This window comes from Larus michahellis, chromosome 12 (genome assembly GCF_964199755.1).
Source record: "Larus michahellis chromosome 12, bLarMic1.1, whole genome shotgun sequence".
In the NCBI taxonomy this organism is placed as follows: Eukaryota; Metazoa; Chordata; class Aves; order Charadriiformes; family Laridae; genus Larus; species Larus michahellis.
The window spans coordinates 16,811,242-16,836,875 of NC_133907.1; the positions used below are offsets into that span (position 1 = coordinate 16,811,242).

Below are 25,634 nucleotides of genomic sequence, written 5' to 3' on the forward strand. Positions count from 1 at the left end.
TGACCAAAGACTCGAGAGTGGCCGTGCTGGTTCAGGAGCACGACTAGACTGAAGGTGCAGTCCACTGTTCGTGTATCCAAACCGTAACAGTTTAATACATACTAAACGCGACTGGACTGATGGTGGCGAATTGGGCATCACTCGGAATTTAAACCCAGCCGCACCTGGCCTCCCACCTGGGTGAGGAGTGTCAGAACGCAAGGGGGGTTATCTTCCACCAAAACCGCTTTGTCCCTTTTCACGCAACATACGTACAAACGCAAGCAAGCCAAAAACCCTGAAGGACAACCTTGCAAGACAAACACAGCGACATCGGTGGCAAACACGGGGACGTTTTGGGAGCAGCACCCTGGCGTAGCTGCGCCGGAGCGGGACACACGTGAGCCTTTGGGGGACAGTCGGGCTGGAGGAGGAAGAAATTAAATGCAGGCGGGTTAAGACGCGCTGCCTGAAGCAGAGGAAAGCGTGAGGACAAGTTGGGGAACCTCCATGCTGACGCCAACAGGAACTCCCCGAGGGACACGCGGACGGACGCGGTGAGTGCTGCTGGTCACCACCCCATGAGGGACACCCCGCTCCTCTCCCAACACCCCGGGGGGGTCTCACGGGGGACTGGGGGGGGGGGATTGGCACACCGGCAGGGGCTGGAGGGGGGGTCCCTACCCCTGAAACCAGAGAAGAGAAAAAGGCGTGAGCAGAAGAATCCTTTAGCGAGGAATTAATGGCCAGCTGCCGGCAGGGAGCTGTGGAGCTGCAAACACGAAGGAAACGAGCGCTCTGCTCGCAGCACTCCATGCACCACCAATAATTATTAACATAAGGCACATACTAACCACGATGGTCATTGTTTTGTTTTGTTTTGGTCTTTTTTTAATGGAATGCATTTATATCTCCATTTAAAAAAGGAGATTTGTCTGTGTCGCAAGCTATAGCATCGGATGAGATGTGGGATTTAACCGCATTTTAAAGAGGTTTTGCAAAATAAAAAGCCGTTTTCCTCTTTTCCTGTCGTTTATCCCGCAGCCATCCGCGCGCACCCAGCGTCAGGGGGGTCAGGGAGGGCTCGGCCCTGCAGCCCCCCGGCACCCCCACCCCTCTACTCCAGTCACTAATGTTAATCAGACTCATTCTTGCCGGAGCAAAGTCTTTATTTTTCCCCACAAAGGAGTTTTGATTATTTCACTAGCCTGAAATAGTAATTGCCACGTGTTTCTTTCCTTTACCGCCGCCGGGTCGGAGCTTTCTGCTGCAAGCAACAGCCGGCAGGAGCAAAATCACGTTTCTGCGGCGCCGCTGCCTTTTTATATCAATTTCTCATTTCTCACAGATAAGGTTTGCGGGATAAGAGTTATTCTGATGGTTAAGGTCTGCGGGAAGGGGCACACCGGAGGGCTGGGTGTCCCTGCGGCCGCTCCGCGGGACTCCGCTGCGAAGCCCCCAGGTGCTGGGGAGCGACCATGACCCGCCGGGGAGCGCGGGCCTGCTCGTTAGCTTTTAATATTAAAAAGCATCAGGCTTTTAATTAAAATTCAGCATTGCCCAGTCCCTATCACACCACTCCCCGGCTTCCTTCCCATCTCCCCAGCAGCGAGACTAAATAACATCCATCGATATTTATAAAGCCCAAAATCTTCAGGTGAAAAGCTCCTCTGAATTAAAATATTTCTGAATGAAAAACCTTGTTTCCTCGTAATTTTCTATAAAGGCCTTAATTATCATCTTTTTTTTCTTAAACCTTGTCAGGAAACACGTTTTGTTCCGGTCCAGCAGGCACGCTCGCCGCCGGCCCCACGCGAGGCGATGCCCCGGCAGCCCCCGACCCCCCCCCGGCCGCGCTCCCCCCGCCACGGAGGCTCCCACGGCCCGCGGTAGGGGGGCGGGGGGGCGGGGTGAGTGTGCGGGAACCCCCGGGGAGGCGGCCGCTCCCCCGCAGCCAGGGAGGGCGGAGGAGCCGAGCGGGGTCCCCCGGGGGCGGGGGGGGTTGTGTTGGTGCCGGTGCCCGGGGGGTCCCGCCGCGCTCCGCCCGCCCACGTACCGGCTCCGCGCCCTCACCTCCCCCCCCTTCCCCGCCGGCTCCGCGCGCTCGGGCGCAGGCGCGCGCGGGGCGGGCCGGGTCACGTGGGGCGGCGGCGGCGGGAGGTGGAGCGGCCGCGCTGCCTGTCCTGGGCGTCCCCGCGCCGCGCGCGACCCCCCCCCGCCCACCCCGCCCCCGCCGGACCCGCGCGCGCCCCCGCCCGCCCCGGCGGCCCCCGCCCTCCTGCGCGCGCTCGCGGCGCGGGCGCGGCGGCGGCGGCGGCGGCGGCGGAGGAGGAGGAGGAGGCGGCGGCGGCGGCGGCGCCACCGCGGCCGCCACCAGCGGCGGCAGCGCCAGGTGAGGGCGGGGCGGGCCCTCGGCAGGGCCTCTCCGCCGCCCGCGGGGGCGCGGGGACGCAGCGGCGGGCGTGACAGGGGTGGCGGGGCGGAAGCGGGGTCGGGGCCGGGGCCGGGCCGGGAGCGGAGCAGGCCGGGCCCGTGGCGCGGCGGGAAGGGGCGGTGGGGCCTGGCGGGGCGCGAAGCGGTGCATGGGCCCGGCCCGCCGGCGGCGGAACGCCCCGCCGGGCCGGGCCGCGCAGGCGGCGGGGCACCGGGCCCCGCAGGGCTTCTCGGCGTTCTGCGGGGAGCCGCGGCCTGGGCGCCGGCGCCGGGTGAGCCCGCTCGGGTGCGGCCTTCTGCCTGCCCCGCCGGGACGGAGCCGGCCCCGTTCCTCCCGCCGCTCCGATCGCAGCCGTTCGCCGTAGCCGGTCAAAGCCTGAGCTCAGCCCCGGGGGGCGGCCCGAGGCTGAGCCCCCGGCGGGAGAGCGAGCGCTGGGCCGCGCCGGGGGGGCCGGTGCTCCCCGGGGAGGGGGCCGTGAGGCGGGCCCCGGGCGGGCGGGTGCTGTCAGCCCCGGAGCCGCTCCGCCGCCCGGGAGGCCGCTTCTGATCCCGGTTCCCCGGCCCCGAGCTCCCGCGGGCGTTGACGTCTTTGTGAGATGTCAGCGAGGATGCGCTGACGTTTCGTTGAACCCGAGCTTTTGTTTGAATTCCTCGGTAACTCTTTAGAATAGAGAAGGGCTTCTTAACTTATCCCTTCGGCTGGATTTCTCCCTTTCTCCGAATTTCATCTACTCTCAAAAGGTCTCAGAAAACTCCGGGTTCCGATTCCCTCCGACTTCTTTGGGGCATGGGAAGCAGAGAGCTCTTCTGTCGGCTCTGAAGGCTGGTCCCAAATTGGAGCTTTATGAGCTTTGTCTCTTCACGACCCCTCAGCTTCCGGACACTCACGCTTGTGCTCATTCCCCAAACTGAAAAATATAGTAAAACCTTTCTCATTCCAGTTTTATTCGAGGAAAGACAGTGCCTCTTGTTGGTCTTTATAATTACCGTGCACTGTAGTCTTTCTGGCTCGTTCTTTATGTAGCTAAAGCATCTTTCAGTTTTTCATGTAGGAGAAAACAGCGACAGAGAACAAATCTGGCGTTTTCAAAGAAGGTCACCATGTGTAATAACCGCAAGTCTTGGATTTAGCAGCTCTTTTCCAGTTACAGCAAGCATTCCCAGCTTCTGTACACAGAAGAGAGAGAGGGAAACAAAGGTCTCAAGACATGTATCCAAAATGGCCAGGTCTGCCAGACTAAATGCACTACCTGCAGCAAGGCATCAGGTGTTTGCGAGAAATTCATACGCTCTTCAAATGTTCACTGAGCCTTGCAGCTTCCTTTGGAAGGTGGCCGGCTTTGCCGGGACGTTTTTCACAGTAACACTGTCCTCACTCTCCTGAGAGAAAAAAGAAAATCAAAACAGGGGGAGGCTGCACACAGACCTGATCTTCTATCGAGAAATGACATTTCTTAATATTTTAAACCTACAGAAGGATATTCCATTAGGCTTTGGATTTGGGCTGGAAGAACTCCCAGCGCTCTCCAGCCATTCTGTCCGGAAAACCTGTTCTTCTATAGGACTTGCAGGCAGGAGTTGTTTACAACAGGTTTCCAACCAATGCAGTAATTTTACACTATTCTGGTAAAAAAATAGCTGTTTCCTTAAAATAAAAAACAATTGTGTGTGGGGAAACCTGAGAAATCCGCACACCCCCCCCCATGCTTCTCTAAACTAAGTGTTAGTACTTTCTTTTTTTTAGTGGCTTAAATACTTGAAAATACAGGGATGTAGAGGTAAATTCGACCGAACAATCGGGGTGCCACTCTTTCTTCTGTTTCAGTTTATGATGCTGTCACAGATTGCATGCCTTTGTAGTAGATGTTAAATATTTCAAACTGATAACTAAACCATTAAGCAGATTTACAGTGTATTTTTATTTTCTAATACCATGTTGATTCTTTTGGGTGGAACCTGGAGTTACAACTGAGTTACACAGACATACCGAATTCAATAGCTTTGCAGTGGCAGAGAGCTTGCCACTGAAGATATCGAAGAGTTAACGTGGCTGTAACAGTTTGATTGCGTTGGGAATATTGAAATTTTGTAGGTCACTAGTGTACCTCTGAAGGGCAGAAGGCGTGATGGTGGTGTCCGTTTCAAAATCATGTGGTCGCTATTGAGAAACACAACCACTGTGGCATGGAGTGAATACAGTGAGCAGAACGTGGAGACCATTGAACAGCGAGACTTAACCCCATGTGTTGCAAAAACCGGGTCCAAGTGTCGACTTGTTCCTTAGGCTGGGCTGGAGCAGAAGTAATGGGAGACAACACAAAGGGTTGGGAAAAGTTAAGGGGCAGAAGCGGAAGGAGAAATCATCCTAGGTGACACGGACACGAGGCAGGGAAGATGCATTGTCCAACTCCAGGTGAGCGATTTTCCATCTGCTGGCTGGATGACCAACTCACCTTCGCTTTACTGAAGCCATGGATATTTTGTATTTTGTCTTGACACCGCCACATGCTCTGCTGTCCCCTCCCGAGGGGATCAGTGATGTTCTTCAGCCCGAACTGCCCATTGCAGATAACTGAGCATCTCAGATACATAGTCCATGCGCTCCTTAGTTTGGACACATCAATAGCTGAAGGTTTGTCTCTAGACAGTGTATGAAACTCAAGATTTTCTAGTGTCCTGACTAACTAGAAGGAAGAAAAAAAGTCTTTTCAGTGATGCTGCTGGAGTTGAAATTTCATCTACACTTTGGATTACACAGAGGGATACAGTGGAAGTTTTCCTGAGGTCCAGGAGCCTGGGATTTTTCTCAGTCCATTGGGGGTCACTTTCCATTCAGTGTGTCCCCTGGCATTAGCTGATGCTATTAACAGCACCCCACCTGCGCCCTGAGTAGCACATCAAAAACTGCTATTGTCATTAAAAATAGAAACAGAAGTGAATTCTATCATGTATATATTGCGGCCTTGAGGTTGTGTCACAGAAAATAGCCCTTCTTTATGTCTTTGTGAAAAAAGAAAGGTGACCAGTGCATGTCGCAGTGTAGCTGGTCTGGGAGCTGGGGTGGAGGGGGGGGCGCGCAGGGGACTCCTCCGCTCCTGAGAGCTGTCATCTTTTTGGAACCAGGAGGAACATTGCCCGCTTCTCCCGCTGGAATGAGTAGTCTTGAAGCATAGCCCTGCGCCGGGGCCTGAATCGGATTTGTATGAAAATTGAATAGTACAGGAGATGAATGATGCCTTGTCTAATTCATTTGTCTTCATGTAAAGCGATAATTTGGGACTGGAAGTTGCTTATACTGAGTTGGATATGTGGGAGCCTGCTTAGATTTGATGTATGGAAGGGAATGATCTAGTTATTCCTACCAACAGATGCATGCTATTAAATTCTCCATGCCCTATGCCTTCATTTTTATTTTTACTCTTTAAAAAATCAAATGACTTAACCAAGACTGCGCAGCTGGTATGAGGTTACATTTCTCATCGTGGTTCCTGGGCAGTACTTTGACTGAACGAGATGTGAGCCGCCGTGTTCTGTGTGCATGTGTGCAGGCACGCTCTCGCCAGCCTCCCTCCTCCCTGCGTGAGGCAAGGAAAAGGCGAAGAATTATTTCTGCCTTGCTTCCTGGTAAGCTGGAAGTTTTGGCATCTCTAACGCCCTGGTTTTTTCCGGCGGTGAGTGGGAAGCAGGTGAGAGATGAGACAGGAGGCTCATAGTGGCAGTTCTTATGGGTCTCTCCCAGCAGAGGCGAGCAGGGAGCAGTTGCGCCCCTGGGATTGCGGCTGGAGGAGCTGAACCTCCCAAGGCAAAAATGCTGTTTTATTTTTTAGTGAGGCTCAGTTAAGAATAATACTGGACAAGAAATAGTGTCTCAGCTTTTGGTTGCAGCAGGGGACAGTGTTCCTTCTAAGGGATTTGGGGGGGGCTTTTCCCATCCCTGCAAGAAGGCATTGCTGTCTGGTTGTGTTGTGCCCTAGTTTTACCAGAAGGTGCAAGGCTGACCAGTGATTACGTGGTTCTTAATAGCGACAATAAATAACGCTTTTGAAATTTGGTTTTTCCAAAAGCCCAGAGTAGCACAAAATATCCTGTGAGCTTTTATACGAACAGGAAACTCTCAGAACAATCTTGATTTTAACAGAAGCTGTACCTGCCTCTGTTATACGAAGATATTTTTTGGTCAGGTAGAATAGTGTCTTTATTATTGTTTTAGCTTAAATCTTTTCTTCATGCTTTATAACATTTCAGAATTTTAAAAACTTAGTGAAATTTCCTCGACTTGTATTACATGCAAGAAGGAAGAATGTTGCAGTAAGCAAGAGGTGCGGTTTTCAGGGAGACCTTAGTTCAGGACAGGTAATCACAAGAATACCTGCACTGGTTATATCGACACTTAAGAAGCTCAGTGAGAATTTGGTGATAAAGGAGTCCTTGTGGGGCATGTCAGCCCAGAAAGGTCTGGTAGCGGTTAAATTCAACTTTAAGTAAAAAGCTTGTCGCAACACAAGCAATTAATAGATTGCTACTTGAAAAGGAGTTTTTTCATAGCCTTTGGAAAGCAAGATAAAATATAGTTTCTTGTCAAGGTGCATCTGATTTTAAATAGCATCTCATTTTACTTGTTTGCTGGTTGCATCGATGGATCTTTGTGAAAAGTTACATACTGCAAAGCTCTGTTACAGTATTCGTCTGTTACGGGCTGTGGTGTATTTCTTCCAAATGGAAATATCCTTAATGTGTGAAATTAATAGTTCAGCTAATGGTAATTGACTGATCAAATATTACACTGTGTAGATGGCAGCTTCCGAGAAAATTGCTGATTCCGAGATAACTTGTGACTTAGGGAGAAGATTGGCAGCGCCTTGTGTTGGTATCTCAGCTACCAAAAGTGGGAACTTCTCCGTGGCTAACTTACCTGCAGTTAAAACTCATTCTGGAGTTATCATAAAGCAGCCCTGATGATCTCATCCCTCAAATTCTGTTGAAATAAAAATTAATGGCTCAGTTGAGCCGTGTCCGTTGCAGCTTGGCATTAGTTGTGGGGTTTCAACAAACTTTATGAAACTTTAACACACTGATAACACAGCTGCTATTGAAATACATCAAGATATCCCTGCAGAAGGCCATATGCCGTATAACAAGCTGTAATTTTCTCCTTGTCAGAAACACTTGGGTTTAGGAGTTTCACGCTTGAGGGCTATGGGAGTGCAGCAGAGCGGTATGAACAGCGGTGAGTAGTTCCATATCAGAATGAGTGAATGAAGCCTGCCTTCCTGTAGACTGATGTGTTTTGTTTTCTTGACATTTGGGAAACCGTAAGCTCTAAACAAAACTCTTTCTCTAGATGGAACGCTTTTCACGGGGCTGTTTCTATGGATTCCTTGCTAAGCTACACGTTCAGTCTCTAGGCATTTCCAGGCTCTCTATTGGATAACTTATTGTAATGAAAGTTGGAGTTAATGAGCCAAGGTTGATTAGTTATTTTCCTTAACCAAATTTGGTATCGTCTCACGCGTACAACGGGAATGGAGGCAGCAGCAATTGATTGCTCCTCTTCCCGTAGCTCAGGCTGACCATGCTCAGTTTCTTACTCTGGAGCCCGTCTTTCCCGGTCCTCTCGTCTCTGGAGGAGCTGGGTGTCCGCAGACCTGTGGTGAGGGAGAGTTGGAGGAACAAAAAGCCTCTCAGTTCCTTGCACCAAGGAGTTCAGATGATTTCCCCTTCGGTTCACCACCGTTAGCCAAGAGCCCTGCCCTGCCGAGGCCCGGCGGGTTTGAATGGGTGCTGACTCCATTGGTTTTGAGGCCTTCTTAAAAACAGCTTTTACTGGGCGAGTGAGGACTGTCCTTTCACGTGAACTCTTGGCACGGCTGTTTAGATAACCAGCCAGTTTGTTTACATGACTTAATTTTAGGCTGTCTCAAATACTCAGGGGAGCATCCTTTCATGAAAAGAGGGAAAAACTAGAACTAATGCAGTATCTGCTATAGAACATGGAAAGCTTTTTTAGTTTTGGCTTACGCTTGATAAACAATGTTAAAATTTCTTACTCTGGATTTTGGTTTTGCTTGTCAGCTTGGTGTCGGGTCCTGGGACTGAGGCAGGTTTGCGTATAGCTGGAAACAGCGGAGTTACTGCTTACCTTGTAGCCACTCAGGTCTCCTGCTTGGCACTGTGCTGCTGCTTGAATTACAACCCTTATTTAGAAATGCAAGAAGATGCCAGTGATTGAAAAGTGTTAGATGACTATTAAAAGTGCTGCAGAGCATATATGATCTGATTTAACGTGAGTACTCTCCGTCCCTGTGAGTTGGTGGGCTGGCAGAAGTGCAAAGGCTGTGGCACAATACTAAGGCTTTTAAAGAGATTTTACTTTGTCACCTGGGTAGAAGATAGCGGATTTCTGCTTTGTCTTTCTGAGTCGTCTTCCCTCTTCTGCTTCCCCAGTTTGGTTTTGGGTAGTCCTCTTCTCCGCTGGTGCACAGGCTGGGATGTAAGCAGAAAATCTGCTTGAAAAACAGCAAGGAGATGTTAATATAAATCATCTTGATTCGAGGGGAGGTGTTCTGTTGTCTCTGAAGCCATTAGCTTTACTGCTGCGTTTTCATTACCCTGAGAAGTTTGAGTGCGGCTTGATGAGGCCGTGAACGGGAACAGGTTCTGAGGATAGATTCCCCTCGCTTTGTTGGCCACCTGCAGTAAACACGTCCACGTGAGGTGGTCCTGTGGGCTCGTAACGTGTTTCTGGAACGAGCTTAACCTGAGCCGGTTTAGGTGCCTCCTTAGGATGAGCCGAAGTGCATCCTCCTTGTGCCGGTTTCTCTTTTCTGAAGGTGAATTTAAACTGGAAGAGTTTATCTTAAGACTTAAATAAATCCGTTATTCTAGATGAAACTTGCCCTGGTTAGAAGAATATAATGTTATTTCCAGCCAAAGGGAGTATGCAGTTTTTTGCTTCTAACGAAAGGTTGATTTTCCTAGATCCTCAGTTTTTGCTGTTAGTATTTGAATATAGTAAAAAGTGCTTTTTACATTACTAAGGAGAGAGTCGGATTTGGTCCAAAGCTGCATATTAAAAATCAAGGTAGTCACTGTGTTATATGCAGTATTTTTGTTATTTTGACTTGCTATCTGATGAAACGTGATGGTTTTCTTTCAGGATTACATTTTTGGGAGTTGCTGTTTAACCATGTTTGCCAGTCTGGAATTACCTGAAGACCTGTTGCACGCCACAAAATACTGAAGTTGTGGAATTCGTTTTGGTAGGTAAAATAAGCATATGATGCATTTGAATAGCTCTTGTTCCTCTATATTCTCCTCCTAACTCTCCAACTAATAGGTCCGCGCCTCTCCTGTTCACGTGTTTGAAGGACTGTCTCCAGAGGTGACTTTTCAGGCTGCCGTAGAGGGTTACGGGCATTTGCCATCGGGTTTGTAGCTGTTCTCAGACCTTCCTCCCAAAGAGGACAGCTGGGACGCTTTTGTGGTGTTATCCCTCTTTAATGCTAAAGTTTGAAGTTCCAAATTACTGGAACTACCCCTACCTAAGTGGTTTCAGCGGAAATTTTACTGCACGTTTAAGTTTATTTTTTTGCATTTTTTCGTATTATAACAGCTATTCTTAGCCTTATTTAATCTTCTTGTGTAACGATATGACACTTGTCCAGAATCTGTTTAAAAGTCTTTTTTTTGTGTAATTTTGCCAAAAACAATTACGTCATTTTAATCTTCGTATCATAGAATGGTTGTGTGTGTATAGGTTTGTTCGTTAGTCAGATTTAACAAGCTCCAAGATCACAATGCTAGGCAACAAAACGGTTGAAACACTTGTAGGATGATAACACACTGTTAACGAATTTGCAATAAAACCAGTGTTATTATCAGCGAGTTTCTGGCTTTTATAGGTGGTACACTTTAAAGCATGCCTGTGTGGTTGGATGTGTGTACATGTTACGTATTGATGGACAGCCATCTTCTCAACAGTGTTCTGACAATGCTGAAGCTCCTCTGTCCCCATCCTGAAAAACTTAATAAATATCTTTACGTATTTTCTCACTGGCACCTAAAACAAAGGAAAAAAGAAAACTTTCAAATGTATTTTTCAAGACATGCTTTTTTTCTGATTTTCTTTTTTTTTTTTTTTTCTTATTAAGTTGCTTGAAAAGCATTTTTCAATGAAGGCAGAAGCAAGAAGCGTTCTGTGTCCTTCAGAAATTATGTTGCTACTGCTTTTAAAGACATTTTCTCCTCACTCTCAGGTCTGGATTCCCCAAGGGACGTGACTGTAGTCTCATTTCTGGGCTGATTTTTCTTCCTCTTCCCTGGTGCAGCTTTCAATAATGGTCCGGGTGAGGATGAGGACCCTGCGCGGTGCTAACTTCTGCCATCTGCTAGTGAAGGATGTCAGTCCATCCTTCCTTCTGCTCTTGCCCTTTCCAGTCTCTGGTGTAATTTGGAAGAGTACTTTTTCAGGCATAGAGCAGGGTTTTGGTACTTTTTATTTAATTGGGCTCTTTGCATATTTGTTTTGAGAGGCTGCATGTTCTGGTGCGACATCAGTTGTGAAAGTGTTTATTCTGAGTTGCCCGAAATGTAGAAACAGCTTGTAAATCAATAGCCTGTGTCGCAGAAAACCTGGGACAAGTTATTAGACAAAGCCTTGTTTTGGTTTCCTCCCTTTGTGTACTGCGATGGTTAGAAGACAGCAACGCAAGAAGTTTCAACTTCTGTTTAAGAAACAAATTGACATAACCTTAAGTTTGGATCAGTTGAGGGGATCTTGGGATGAGGATACCAAGATACCAGCGCTTTTTTTTTTTCCCTTTCTTTGTTTTTTTTTTTTTTTTTTTTAACCCCAGAGACCAGCACTTCCATCTGGCGGTGCTGGCCCTCCAGAGCCTGGCGGCTTTCCAGAGTTCAGCTGCTCCCCAGTTAGCGACAACCAGCTGTTGCAGATTTTGCTCTAATCCCATCTCTCCCAGGGACTGGACGGGATTCTCTCAGCATTGCCCAGTCCCACAGCGCTGGGTTTGGCGTGCGGGCTGCCTTTCGCGGTCGGGGCTGGCGGTGGGGTACAACGCATGGCGTGACAAACCGCCTTCTGGGTCCCCAGTGGCACGCGGTGGGACCCAGCTGTCCTTCAGCCCAGATCTAGCGGCATTGCTGTATCCTACGTGAGTTCCTCCTCTGGATAGTCTCCGTCTTGCACGTTTTAGTCGGTTAATTGTTTTATCCGTATGCTGAGCGTACCGAGGAGCTGCAGCCTCCAGCAGCCCGGGGTGTGCCCTGTGTCTGTCAGTTTGGACACTCTGGTCTCCATGGGCTGTCCCTTGCCACCCACTACCCCCATGAGATACTGCAGGTGCATTTTCGTTATTAGTCTGTTATCTGGCTATTTATCCCCATCTCTCTTACTTCAGTTACATATTTTTAATAATTAAACTATACTGAATAACTTTCTAGCAGACAGGCATCATACTTTTCACGCTGCTGTAGCCTCTCCCAGCCCAGGTTCATGGGTAGATGGTTGCCACGTGGTAGCCACTGGACTTGCTCCGAGTTTCTAGAAACAATTGTGTAACGGGAAATACTGAATTGGAAACTCTTAAAACAACAGGGGTGCAAGGGCAGGAAGGGGGGATGATATTCGGAGACCTTTTTGTGTTGCCATGAGAGCACGAATGCTGAAGTTCCTGAAACGTGCTGTGGTTATGCAGATCAATTCAGGGGTGGTTCTTGCTCATCAGAGTTACTCTATAGCCCGCTGGGAGCTCATCTACTTTACAGGAATTGTTGAATGAGCAGAGTTTTACCTGTCTGTGCTTATGCTGAAGGCTTTTTGTGTTTACGTGGAAGAGTGTTGAGCGAAGGTACACGCTAATTATGGTGACTTGCTGGCCCGTGATTTATGGAAGTCAACCCTATAACCAGGAGATTACAGAATTTGTTAGGACGAGGGATGCAGCTGGGATTCATTTGGTTGGAGATGGGCGGCGTGCTGTGCTCTGCCTGAAGAGGAAGATTTCGCAGATCATTACTTCCTCCTGTCATACTTGAGATAAATGATACTTGAATACAGGAGCAGACTAAGCTGCGTGTGTTTGAGGGGGAGAGGGGGAAGATGGATGTAGCAGAGATCCCTGAGGAGCATAATGTGGAAAAAAAAAAATAAAATTGCAAAGGGAGCCGTAGCTACATGTTCTTAGCCAGAGAGAAAAATTTAAAGCTCAATCCTGGTTTGTTTTTGGTTTTGGTTTTTTTTCCTTAATTCAAGCTTTCCCCGCAGTCCTGTGATTTTCAAATGAAACAAAGCCTGTGGTCCTTCATGATTTAGCAAACTGTATTTTAATAATGTTCATGAATAGTCATAATTTCAACAAATCCTGTCAGATTTTGACACTTTGAGGTGAGGTTGGTGGAGTCTGGTCTAAGCCGCAGCATTTTTATGAAGCCTTTAAAACCCTGGTGTAAGCAGTCTGGGGGTTTTCTGCTCATTCACAGAGAAGATGGATGCTTCAGACACTTCCATTCAAAAAAAGATTTGAAATGTTTGTGTTCTTACAGAGAAACTTCTGTTTCTTTGGTGCCAGGGTTTGTCAGAAGTACTCGTGTTTCCTGCTGCAGGTGGAACACCACATCCCCTCCGAGCAATTGTGCTTTTTCAACACAGAAGAGCCGACATATTGAGCTGAGATCTCTCTCCCCGAAAAACTTACTGAAGATTTTCAGATAAATAATTTTCTATGTCGTTTTCTTCGAAATATAGTGCTGATATTTCGCAGGCTGCTTGCCTCATTCGGTGCCTAGAATGACTCTACTTGGTCGTTAAAAAGATAATTTGTGTAGGACTCCCAGCTCCTTTCTCCCTGAAGTCAGTGTATGTGTAATGACTGATGTAGGAATGCAGCAGCAGCAGGAATTCTCTCCTGGCTGGTGTAAAGCCAGCTCTGGTAAGGAACTTCCCTCTCCAAGAACTTGTGTGTGAAAATCAAATTAAAACAGCTTTTCACAATGGTTATTAGTTATCATTTTCATGTTCTGACTTGCAACTGAATAGTTTGACTTAGTCAGGTGCTCAAACCCCCAATTTGGATACAGAGCTGAGCGGCTCTGGGGGAAAAGAAAGATTTAATTGTCTCCACGTTCATCTGGTAATGAGTTTATTAAATTTTTGCCTTTATTCCCCATCTTTAAAATTTCTGTGGTAATAATAAGTGACTTATGAAAGCGCTATGGAAATAGATCGGTGACCGGGAAACATTTTTGCTTACTTCCTGTTGCAGGACTGCAGAAGAGCTTGTGAGACAAAATTAGGTTTGTTTGAATCCGAGATTTGAGTCGTGTTTGAGAATGAAGGCCTGGTTCTGCAGTGTGAAGAGAGTAACTATGTGTAAAATAGGTGATTATTCGTTAATGCCATTTGCCCTGCCTAGTGTGGTGTGGGGTTGCAAGGGAGAAAAGAAATCCTGTGTTGTAAAATCACAGTAAGCGCGTGTGTAGAGACCTGACCAAAACTGTGGGTATTTTGGGTTCTTGGTTTTTTTCATTTGTAATAGTGTCCCTTCAGGAGTGGTATCACGGAATCTTCAGAGTTGGAAGGGACCTCTAGAGATCATCCAGTCCAACTCCCCTGCTAGAGCAGGATTGCCTAAAGCACATCCCTCAGGGCTGCATCCAGGCGGGTCTTGAAAATCTCCAGAGAAGGGGACTCCACAACCTCCCTGGGCAGCCTGTTCCAGTGCTCTGTCACCCTCACTGTAAAGAAGTTTTTCCGTGTATTTGAACGGAACTTCCTATGTTCTAGCTTGTGCCCATTGCCCCTTGTCCTGTCGCTGGGAACCATTGAAAAGAGCCTGGCTCCGTCCGCCTTAAACCCACCCTTTAGATACTTGTAAACATTAATCAGGTCCCCCCTCAACCTTCTCTTCTCCAGGCTAAAGAGTCCCAGCTCTCTCAGCCTTTCCTCGTAAGGGAGGTGCTCCAGTCCCATAATCATCTTGGTTGCCCTTGCTGGACTCGCTCCAGTAGTTCCCTGTCCCTCTTGAACTGGGGAGCCCAAAACTGGACACAGTACTCCAGTAGTGGCCTCACCAGTGCAGAGTAGAGGGGGAGAATGACCTCCCTCGACCTACTGGCCACAGTCTTTCCTATGCAGCCCAGGATGCCATTGGCCTTCTTGGCGACAAGGGCACACTGCTGGCTCATGGATAATTTGCTGTCTACCAGGACCCCCAGGTCCTTCTCCTCAGAGCTGCTTCCCAGCACGTCCGCCCCTAACATATACTGGTGTTTGGCGTTCTTCCTTCATGTATGTGAGCGTGCAAACAACGTAGAGCTGAATCTAAGCTTGTCTAACGTAGTTATCTTTTTTATTAAAAAAAGGCTGTTTTCTGGCCCATCTCTGTGGCTCACCTTTAATCTCAGTGTTTTAATTTGTGTTGGGAACTTGAACCTCTGCCAACCCCCCCCGTCTGGATGCTCTTCGAGGGTATGTCCTAACGCTTTCTGGTGGGCTCCGCTGAGTATCGCCAGCTTTGGAGTTAGGAGGTCGTGACGGTCCTGGCTGTTGAATTGGTCTGGTTTTGACAGCGGTGGTCAGGAACAGGTCCCTTTTTCGGTTTTGGCATCAGCTTGGGCTGCTGGTGTAGACGGTTTTAATCTTTTGGCAATACTTGCAAAGTGTTGAGTGTGAGACTAGAGGTCTCTTGCCTGGAGGAGTCAGTGCCAGAGCCCTTGGAACGGCTGGTGATGGAGTGGAAAAATGTCTGTCTTAACTCAACATTGGTATTGTTTCCCATAGTTGTCGGGTTAACTTCCATCGCAGGTTGTACACCTGTACAGGTAACAGCTTAGATTACTATCATGATGTCGAATAAAATTTAGTGCAAAGTCTAGACGTTTTGTAAAGTGAAAAACATCAGGTGTGTGACTTGATTTACTTGAATTCATTCTTATCCAAGCTCAACAGGGGCACGGGGGGCATTGCAGGCTAGCACAGGGGAACAAATTTCAGGTTGTAATGTGCATAAGCAGCTGAAAACACCTAAATCTTTACAAACTTTTAGAAAGACGACATAGTATGCCTGAGATTTCCCTGCACGTGAGTAAAATATTTGTCAAACGCTAAATTTCTCCTGGAAAAAATGCTATGGCTTTCCTACTGCTTTGCTGGACAACGGAGTGCCTATTGCATCTGCAGCCCCTAAAACTAAATTTGGTGTTTGTTCCTGTCTTTCTCTAATTGAAGTATTGCTGTGAGCCGTATAACTTCCCTACAGAACTGGTACTGGGTGCTTGCTTATCCTCTGCATGATAGGGAGATGAGTGTAACTGATTTTCTTATTTTTTCCCCCCTCTACCTTCCTTTCTCCCTGACTGTTGTTTAGGTCAACTGGAATACTTCTCAAGCCACATGCAGCAGCATTCTGTCCGGAAACCGCTTCTGTTTGTTCTAGTGGATGAACAGCTTGGTACTGCGATGGCCACAGTTTTCAAAGTCGCACAGTTTGTCTCACAGACCCTGGCATTGTGTCACCCGGTAAGTTTTTCTGTCAATGATCTTACGTGCCATTGAAAGCAGTTGCTGATGTCTTTACACACTTATTATTATACTTAGTATAATTCTTGTTTTCCCTTCCAAGCATCATCTTAACGTCTGACAGGCTCCCATTGTTGGAAACAATGGTTTTGGATGACCTATCTAACTTAAAAGATACATATGCCTCCGCGTACTCCTCAGCTATGGAAGACTCAGAGGTGGATTTTGATTCAGGACTGGAGGAAGATGAACTGAAACAGGAGGCTGCTCCTGAGGATTCCACGATCTTTGTAGCTTTTAAAGGAAATATAGGTGACAGAGACTTTGAGCAGAAACTTGATATCATACTGGAGAATGTGCCTGGCCTTTTACACATGGGTAATGTACCTTCTTGTCATTTTTCAACTGTCCTTAAAATATTTGTTTACATAATCAAGGTGCTTATATTATATTGTTTTCGAGTTACTTAGTTTGTAATAAGATTTTGGGGGGTTATTCTTAGTGAATTTGGGAGTTTTTCTTCTTGGAAACACAGAATATGAATTTCTGCAGTTGTTTCATTGGTTAAAACTGATGTCATTAGTGAGTTCGTTCGTTCGTATTCAGTTCCCTTGTTTTACTTGCTGGTTTTTTTTTCCTCTTTCATTTCCCTCCGTTACACATTGCTCTGTTAAATGAAAATGAAACCAGGAGACGCTTTTTGCCACCAAACCCATCCAATTTAAACCACTGCAGTTCATCTGAGAATAGGTTCACTCTCAAGTAACTGCGAGTTCAAGATGTTACTGCCCCTTTGCTGCTGCGTTGACCTACCCTACCTGATTTTTGGTTTATTTTCTGCTGGGGGACCTGGAGTGCTCTCACGTACCCCTGTATGCCTGCCGAGCTCTGGGGACAGCTGTGTAGCTAGCGTGTGACAATAGGCTTTTGGGACAATAATATCTTCTACCAGCACATCTAGGTCTGGAAAAAGACCGTTGTCTGAGCATCTTTGCAAAGGGTCTTACGATGATTACTTAGAGCTGCTGGGTTACGTCGTCTTGCTTGTACAAGTACAATCTCGATAGCCAGCCCTCCCTTGGTAGGGGTGCAGCGGTGTGGTGGCGCGGGTCAGCCTGTGTGGATCAGTGATGTGCTCCCTCCCCACCGCCAGTTTCCCCAGCAATGCCCCTCATCTGGTATTACTTGAACAGTCAGATTTAACGGCTTAATTTCTTGCCGTTAATTTCTTCTTAGTGGAGCTTGCTATAGAAACAGATTAAAGCCAGGAGGGTTGCCTTAACTGCGGTGGCAGGAACACGTAACCAGAAGAGCCTTGGAGACTGGGCCACAGCACTTGGGATGGCGTCATATAACTGCAGTCTAAAAGCCACGTCTTTCTCCCTCCTCCTGTCTGCGGTTTGTGAAGCAAGCTTTCGCTGGTAACTGTAGGTCGCCATGCCGGCATGCTGCTTTTCTGTTGCGTGGTCCTCTGAAGTCACGCTCTACAACGAAGAATCCACCTTTCTTCTCCTGTCTTCGTGTTTAAAGGAAACTAATTTTCTAGATTAGGTTTTAAAACGTTCATTGCGTTGCTATGTAAAATACCTTTTCAGGAGAATAACCCGTGACTTCTGAATAACCAAACTGAATTTCCGTGTCGCTTTGTTCTGTTCTTTCCATTTTGCCCAGTTGTCATCAGTTGGGTCTGGTGTCAGTTGTCGGGGTCCTTGCTGTTATCCCTCAGGGGGATAAAATGCTGGGATAAGATGAAAATACTATGAAGAAATACCGCAGTTTTGAGCTGTATCTTGTAAATGGTTGAACGTAAAACTAACAGATAGTTCCTGGTGTAAAAGGATGTGTGTTGATACTGGAGGTGAACTGCGTAATTTTGGAATGGAAGCAAATTCAATCTGTAGCTGAACGGAGTTGCCTTTGTTACACGGAGGCATCCGCACGCTGGGTTTGTTATAAATATTAATGGCAGGATTAATGAACGTGCTTCAGATCTCAGCTGAGAAAGCAGAAAGCAAGTTTTTAAAATCAATGTCAAATTAATTTGAAAACGTGACAAGTGATTTCAGCTGATTCAGAGCAAAATAGGATATTCAGAATAACATTGAATAACATTGGTTTAGGCTTAGCAGATGCAGTGTTTGAAAAACAAGAAACTCAGATACTCATCTCTAGAAATATTGAAACTGATAATGCAATTTTTATATGTAAAATTTTGGAACAATAATATCAGTACATACGAGACTGCTCAAACCTCCAGAAAAGGAGGTTTTAAAACTACTCCCGTCATGTTTCCAGCCAAAAACGTGTTTATAGGTAGAAAGAGGATGAATTTAATAACACCATTACTGTAGCAGCAGAAGGGACTTGGTGAATTAGTTAAGGACAAGAGATTCCTAAATAGAAATTAGCTATTGGAATTCTTAAATGACGCCTTCTTCAGAGTCAAAAAGTTAGCAAACTTTTAGTAAATCTGATGTTAACAGTGGAAGAACGGACTGATTAAAATTTGGACCGAAGTTTACTGTTTTTGAAGGGACTTCCTTCACGGAAAGCTGGAAACTGGAAGCTCATAAACCTGTATTAGGAATGTATTTTTAATTATCCTTAAATACATTTTGTAGCGATGATTTAGTTGGGTATCACTTCAGATAAATATGTCCAACCTGACTGACCTACGTTTTTGCTAATTCCCACCTGTTACTTTTAAAACAGCTGATCTGTGTAGACACACTCATATGTAGAAGAGGTTTTCAGAAAACATGCAACTAAATGTTTTGCATGACTTCAAGTAACGTTTTTTTGCAGTAGATTGAACATACCTATTCAGAAAAACTAAATAATATGGTAGAAATTAATGAAATACTGCTAGGGCTCTGTTGGCACTGGCCTTCTAAGAAAAAAAAAAAAAAAAAAAACAAAAAAAGAAAAAAAAAAAGATGGTTTCACAAGCGTTTGTAGAGCAAATATTTCAATAATGAGGGTTTCATTCTTGTCAGTTTTTTCACACATCCATCGCGTTCGCTAACAGATTTACTAAATCTGCTTTATTAGATATTTTTTTATCTTTCCAAAGTAGTTTATCCACAGGATATATCAATTTTTGAGTGATTCTATCAAGTGATTGTGCTGGCTATTGTGGTGGTTGTCAGTTGGGTTGTGTCCGTATTACTAGTTTTTGGAAAGTACCTGAAGTGGTTTGACAGTGTCGGTCACCGTACGCCTGCGCTGGAGAAATCTCCTGGACCTGAGACTGACCACTGATAATTTTCAAAGACAAATAATTGTTTAAGTTTTTTCAGCTGTGCTTTTTTACCAAGTTATTTCATCGTAGGGGTCTGAAAACCGCCTTTGCACTGACTCTGACCATTTTTTCTTTTTAAGAATCCAACAAGTTGAAACTGCAGAAGATAGAGCCTTGGAACAGTGTCCGCGTTACCTTCAATATACCTCGGGAAGCTGCGGAGCGGCTGCGAATTCTGGCTCAGAATAATAACCAACAGCTTCGTGACCTGGGAATTCTCTCAGTTCAAATCGAAGGTATTTCACACCTAATCTGCTTCCAAAGGTATCAAGCTAAAACTGAAGGACGCTCAACAAGCGATTTTGTGTACTTCGTTAACGTTGCAAAACTTCCTATTTAGTAACTTGGAGAACGACACCAGGGAAAAGGTAGCTCAAGATTTTTATTCTTCCAAGAATAGGTTTAATAATAAAAATGATAGCGGAAAAGCCTCTCGAGCGTCAGGAAACTTCCTGAAAAGTGTTTTTTGAGTGTTAGTTAGCACTGATTTTCTTTTCCCCAAGTGTTTCGTATGGGGCTTTCTTAAAAACAAGTTTTCAGTGGATTTCACAATTAAAATATCCGTTCTGGACAATTGTCCAAGAGCTCACTCAGGGTGAAACCAAGGGCATTTAATGCTTGTTGTGGTGTTTCTTCCTCTTAAAATTGAAACCCAGAAGATAAGGGTAATACGATGCATAACTCTCCTTCTGAAGTGCTCGTTATAGGTAAATTTTCTTCTTCCTTCCTTGACGTCTTTTAAATGTCTTTTGGAAAATGTCTCTATTCTGCTTTGCCGTATATCATTCAGTTCACCCCAAATTGTGCGTTACTTTTAGGGGAAGGTGCTATCAATTTGGCGTTAGCTCAAAACAGAAGCCAGGATGTCCGAATCAACGGGCCCCTGGGAGCCAGCAGCGCAGTGCGGATGGAAACGGGGTTTCCCATGCAAGGGGGACAAGGTAAATTCCTTTGGTTTTTATTTGTTTAGCTTTATACGCTTTGAAATCTTGCTACTAAGCTAATCCTAAAACTTCACCGATCATAGCAACTATTGTTTGTAGAATTATACTTGCCGTTTTAATTAATGTGTGTTTTTTGTTTCTGTACTGTCAAACCCTGTTCCGCATTATGTAAACTAAATAATTGGCTGCATTTTGTCCCACAAACATCGGAGTAATTTGGGCGCGGCGGATTGGTTTGTTTGGGGTTTTTTTGAGGGTTTGGTGGTTTGGGTTTTTGTTTTGGTGGTTTAGGGTTGGTTGTTTGGGTTTGGTTTTGTTTTTTTTTTTTTTTGCATAAAGACTGTTAAAGCAGATGCGTCTAGTGAATTCACTTTGAAACGTGCACAAATTATCACAGTTTTCTGTTTGGCTACCTTTATGAAAAGGGAGCATAAGCCTTTATTCAGTGTATAATAATAAATTATTTTCGATTAAATCCATTATAATTAAGGGAAGGACAGGACACTGACATTGTTAGTCTCTCTCTTTATTTTCCGATAAACTGTTGAGATCTAATCATAGAGAATTAATTTTTGTGGAGAGGTGTAATTTTATTAAGCTCTAGGCTTTAGAGCATTGTATAGGCACGATAAGTAATTTTTAACTACACAAGCCACATTTTTAAGAAGAGTTAAAAGTAAGCTGCTATGTAAATCATTTTAATAGCTGAATCATGAGGCAAAATAAACTAATTAGTATCTCAGGATTTAAAGCAATTAAAAAACTGGGAGCATTTTTTGTCAAAGTGAGATGCGTGTGTGGCCGTTGATAAGGGACGGGAAGAGCATTTCACCCCTGTAGAAACCTGATGGAACGGTAGTAAAATTGTTGTGCTTAAGAAGGAACGTAAAACGTTTAAAGAAAGGTTTAATTGGAATTCAGCTGCTCTAATCTTCACTGTGACCGTCATCAGCTTCATTTTCTGCCTGCAGGTCAACAATATTAAGGTAAACGGTATAAATACGACAACAATATAACCAACAGGTCAACAGTGTAAGCCATTTTATAAAAATAGCAGCCTGTAGAAGCGAAACATTGACATTTTTCTCTCTTGCAACACCTTAGTTACTTTCCAGTATCCGATATTGCAGAAAACCTTAGTACCTGTATAACTGTGAAACAGTCTTGTCACTTAGTGACTTTGGTGGCAAGTCAGGCTCAGATGATGCATAGTGGTGTTTCCTTCGGTAGCCTTTCTAAAGGTTTGGTGCTAAAGGAGGCGCTTCAGCATGACCTTAACTGATTGGTTTGTTTTATACCAGGGAATCTAAGCTTTCAGACAGAGACATGTGTCCTCAGGTTATTTCAAACAAACAATTCTTAAAGTCTAAAAAAAAACCAAAACGTTTTATTAACAAATAGAATTTTCTTGTAAAAAATAAATAAATCTAAAATTCTTCTCTATGTGAAAACTGCGAGACTTGATGATTTTTATTTTTATTTTTTAAGGTTTAATAAGAATGAGCAATGCTGCAGCTGTCATGATGTCCCAGAGTGGAAATGTGCCCCCCTCCTCTATGGTGGCAAGCGCTGCTAGTGCTGAGCTGCAGCCAAGAACACCTCGGCCTTCCTCACAGCCAGGTGGTAAAATTTAGTCACAGTACTGACCTGAAAATGTTCTTGAATTTTTATTCTTCAGCACACAGGCTTGAGCCTGTACTCAATAAGAGTACTCCGGGATTGTCCTGGAGTGCTTCCCTTGCTCTTTCTGGGAGTTACGCTGTCTGTGGAAGCCTCTCTGCCCCCATTAATCTGGTAAAACTTTCGAAAATAATTTGGGTGCCTAATAAGTCGCCAGCTTGTTTGGTATTTTGTAATGCGTTGAGCAGCAGCAGCAGCGGGTAATTTTGCAGTAGAGCTGTTGTGACTGAGCTTCGCGTTTAGCTAAGGGAGAGAAAAGGACGGGTTGAACGAGGCAGATGTCTCCGGTAGGAAGCAAATGCAGCAGACTGAGCACAAGCGCTTTTCAGGAGGGGTAGGCCGGCTGGAAGTTTAAGGATTGGGGATCTAGGGGGTGAGAATGTTTTGGCTTTATTCTTCACTTTATTCTTCTTGTACCGGTACAAGTTAATTGGATTTTGGGACTACAGAAAAAGAGAGGGGATTATTACTTGTCCCTCCATAAAATGGTGGCGGTACTTGCCAACTTCACTAGATCTCTGCAGTATTTATTCTTACAGACAAGCATTTTTCATAAATGTTTTAAATATTCTGGGAATACTGGTTTATGATACTACCTTAGTTCCTTGTTATGTCACTCTTTTTAACTGATGGGGGTAATAGTCCCAACAAGTGGGTTTTACCTACAAACTGGAGGAGGAGAGGCTGGAGAGCAGCCCCGCGGAAAGAGCTCTGGGGGTTTGGGTTGATGGAAGCTGAGCAGGAGTCAGCAGTGTGCCCGGGCAGCCCAAAGACCCAGCTGTGCCCCTGGGGCACCAAGCACGGCATCGCCAGCCGGGCGAGGGAGGCGACTGTCCCGCTCTGCACCGCACTGGAGCGGCCCCACCGCCAGCTCGGAGCACAGTTTGGGGCACCTCAATAGAAGAAGGACATGGAACTATTGGAGTGTGTCCAGAGGAGGGTGACCGAGACGGTGAAAGGTCTCGAGGGCAAGACTTAGGAGGAGCCGCTGAGGTCGCTTGGCACGCTCGGCCTGGAGAAGAGCAGGCTGAGGGGTGTCCCCATGGCAGCCTGCGCCTTCCTCGAGGGGGAGAGCGGAGGGGAGGCGCCGATCTCCTCTCTCTGGTGACCAGCGACGGGGCACGAGGGAATGGAATGAAGCTGCGTCAGGGGAAGTCCAGGCTGGACATGAGGAAAAGGTTCTTCACTGAGGGGGTGGTCAGTCCCTGGAACAGGCTCCCCAGGGAAGGGGTCGCAGCACCGATCCTGTCAGAGCTCAGGGAGCGTCTGGACGATGCTCTCAGTCGTAGGGTTTGGTTTCAGGTAGTCCTGTGAGGAGCAGGGAGCTGGGCTCGATGATCCTTTCGGGTCCCTTCCAACTCATGATATTCTGTGGTTCTGTGATTCTGAGTGTGTAGAAAGCTTGCATTAGTCTGTAGTAAAAAGTGCTGTGGGGCGATTGTGCTTTATTGTAGAGGTTATAAATTTGTAAGATCTGGCTTCTCAGGATTCCCAAACATTTTGAAAATTTTTAGAGCGTTGTCTGTTCTGTCTGTTGGAGAAATTGGAACACTGGAGCGTGAATTTTTGTGCAGAGTAAGCAAATGCAAACAAGCAATTTACCCTTTCGTGTTTTGGGGTGGGTTTTATCTACAGTAGGTTATTTTTTTTTTTTTTTTTTACTTTTTTTTTTTGCTATTTTAATAGATGCAATGGACCCACTCTTATCTGGGCTAAATATCCAGCAGCAAAATCATCCATCTGGATCTTTAGCTCCCCAGCTCCATTCAATGCAGTCAGTTCCAGTAAACAGGCAGATGAACTCAGCCAACTTCCAGCAGCTACAGCAGCAGACGCAGTTGCAGACGCGTCCTCCCCAGCCACATCAGCAGCCACAGCAGGGTATTCGACCTTCATTTACTTCACCAGCACAGGTTCCAGTTCCCCCTGGCTGGAACCAGCTTCCTTCTGGAGCACTTCAGCCTCCTCCAACCCAGGGAGCATTGGGTACATTGACAGTTAACCAGGGTTGGAAAAAGGCCCCGCTGCCTGGACAAATGCAGCAGCAACTTCAAGCAAGACCATCTCTAGCAACAGTACAAACTCCTACTCATCCTCCACCTCCATATCCTTTTGGAAGCCAGCAAGCTTCCCAGGCTCACTCAAACTTTCCCCAAATGAGCAATCCTGGCCAGTTTACTGCTCCTCAAATGAAAAGCCTTCAGGGAGGGCCCTCACGGGTTCCTACGCCACTACAACAACCCCACCTGACCAACAAGTCTCCTGCTTCCTCTCCCTCCTCCTTCCAGCAGGGCTCTCCTGCATCATCTCCAACAGTTAACCAGACGCAGCAGCAGATGGGACCAAGGCCTCCCCAGAGTAGCACGCTTCCCCAGGGATTTCAGCAGCCTGTCAGTTCTCCTAGTCGTAATCCTATGGTGCAACAGGGGAATGTACCCCCCAACTTCATGGTGATGCAGCAGCAAAACCAAGGTCCGCAAGGTTTACATCCTGGCTTAGGAGGTAAGAAGAACTGAGACCTTCTTTTATTTTAAAAAGAAACATAAAATAGCTAGAATTAATGTTGCTGTCAGTTTTGAAAAGATCCTTTAAAAGACAGAACAAAGGCATAGATTGGATATAAAGTGGGTACGGGTGAATTAGCAGCAGCGTCACCTCATTTCTACTACCTGTCTCTGTCCTGCAGCGTCACAGCCATGACCGAGGGGTAGGCTCTGGGCCGCCGCAAGGAGAAACCGCTGTGTGCTGTTGCTGGTTGTGACTGCCAGTCTTGGCACTTCTGTTGCCTTTAAGCAAGTTTGGGATATTCAGAGGTGGTGTGGGGTTTTTGTTTTGTTTTGGTGGTGTTCTTTTTTTTGGTGGGAGGGGGATTATTTTTTGAGAAGGAGGGAGAGAGTGTAATAAGAACAAATGAACGTTCTCTTTTTCTCTTCAGCTTCCTCTGTTACTGTTTACATTTTCTGCTACAGAACTGAGGCATTATTTTACGTCTTTTTCTAAGTTGTGGATGTCTCTTCTTGACCCTGTCTTTACTTGTCACCAGTTTCTTCCCATATAAAAGAGGAAAGAGCTATTATTGCCATGCTGTTGTACTCCCTATTCTATAATTAAGAGGTCAAGGGATGTTTTAACTTCCCCTTTGGCTGCGTTGTCTTTAGTTTTCTCCTCGGACCTCCGCCCTCGCATCTTTTACTTACTACTCCTACTAGTGAAGGAATTTCATTTGTCAGTCCCAAGATCTCTGTTGTGTCCCTGTTGTTTTTTTTTTTTTTTCCCCTTGAACCCTTTGTAGTTCTGTGCCAGACTTGTAGCACTTCTCTCTGCTCGCTCATTTGTTCGTCTTTCTCTTGAATGGCTGCTCTCAGATACCCATACACAAGCTCTTGCTTAAGCCTTTAAAGTATTTTCTTTCTGTACTTCTAAAATATGAACCATATTCTTTATCCACCTACGCACACACATATATATTCTAGAACAGGAATACCTGTTTCCTGGTCTGCTGATGTGGACAAGCTTCTTGTTTTCACTGGTTGTACCATTGGGTCTCATGTGAATTCAGATGAATTTGATTCAGACGAATTGTCTCGGTTTCAAGGGTCTTCTCTTTCCAGAGTGTTCTTAGGATCTGCCAGTGCCCTATACTCGGTATATCTTATCTTGGCTCCATCTGGAAGCAGTTATTTATTATTTATTATAGTCACGTTTCCCTACAGTTTTGCCTCACCAGCCATATGTCGCCATCAGGAATCATTTCCTCTAGGTA

General features: G+C 46.0%; 1 protein-coding gene across 9 annotated transcripts in view; it reads left to right on the plus strand.

Moving 5' to 3' along the window:
- The first annotated feature begins 2,243 nt into the window (after nucleotides 1-2,243).
- The window catches only part of NCOA6 (nuclear receptor coactivator 6), a 50,916-nt gene continuing 27,525 nt past the window's right edge, over nucleotides 2,244-25,634 (plus strand). For 5 of the 9 annotated variants that reach the window (XM_074605778.1, XM_074605777.1, XM_074605780.1 and 2 more), the window contains exons 1-8: nucleotides 2,245-2,371; nucleotides 9,569-9,671; nucleotides 15,795-15,946; nucleotides 16,050-16,324; nucleotides 19,328-19,483; nucleotides 20,066-20,188; nucleotides 21,680-21,811; nucleotides 23,558-24,373. In XM_074605778.1, the coding sequence (XP_074461879.1) occupies nucleotides 15,867-15,946; nucleotides 16,050-16,324; nucleotides 19,328-19,483; nucleotides 20,066-20,188; nucleotides 21,680-21,811; nucleotides 23,558-24,373 (1,582 nt within the window). In that variant the 5' untranslated portion in view covers nucleotides 2,245-2,371; nucleotides 9,569-9,671; nucleotides 15,795-15,866. Of the gene's footprint in view, nucleotides 2,372-9,568; nucleotides 9,672-15,794; nucleotides 15,947-16,049; nucleotides 16,325-19,327; nucleotides 19,484-20,065; nucleotides 20,189-21,679; nucleotides 21,812-23,557; nucleotides 24,374-25,634 lie in introns of all 9 variants that reach the window. The other 4 variants (XM_074605784.1, XM_074605776.1, XM_074605779.1 and 1 more) reach the window with 3 other exon arrangements.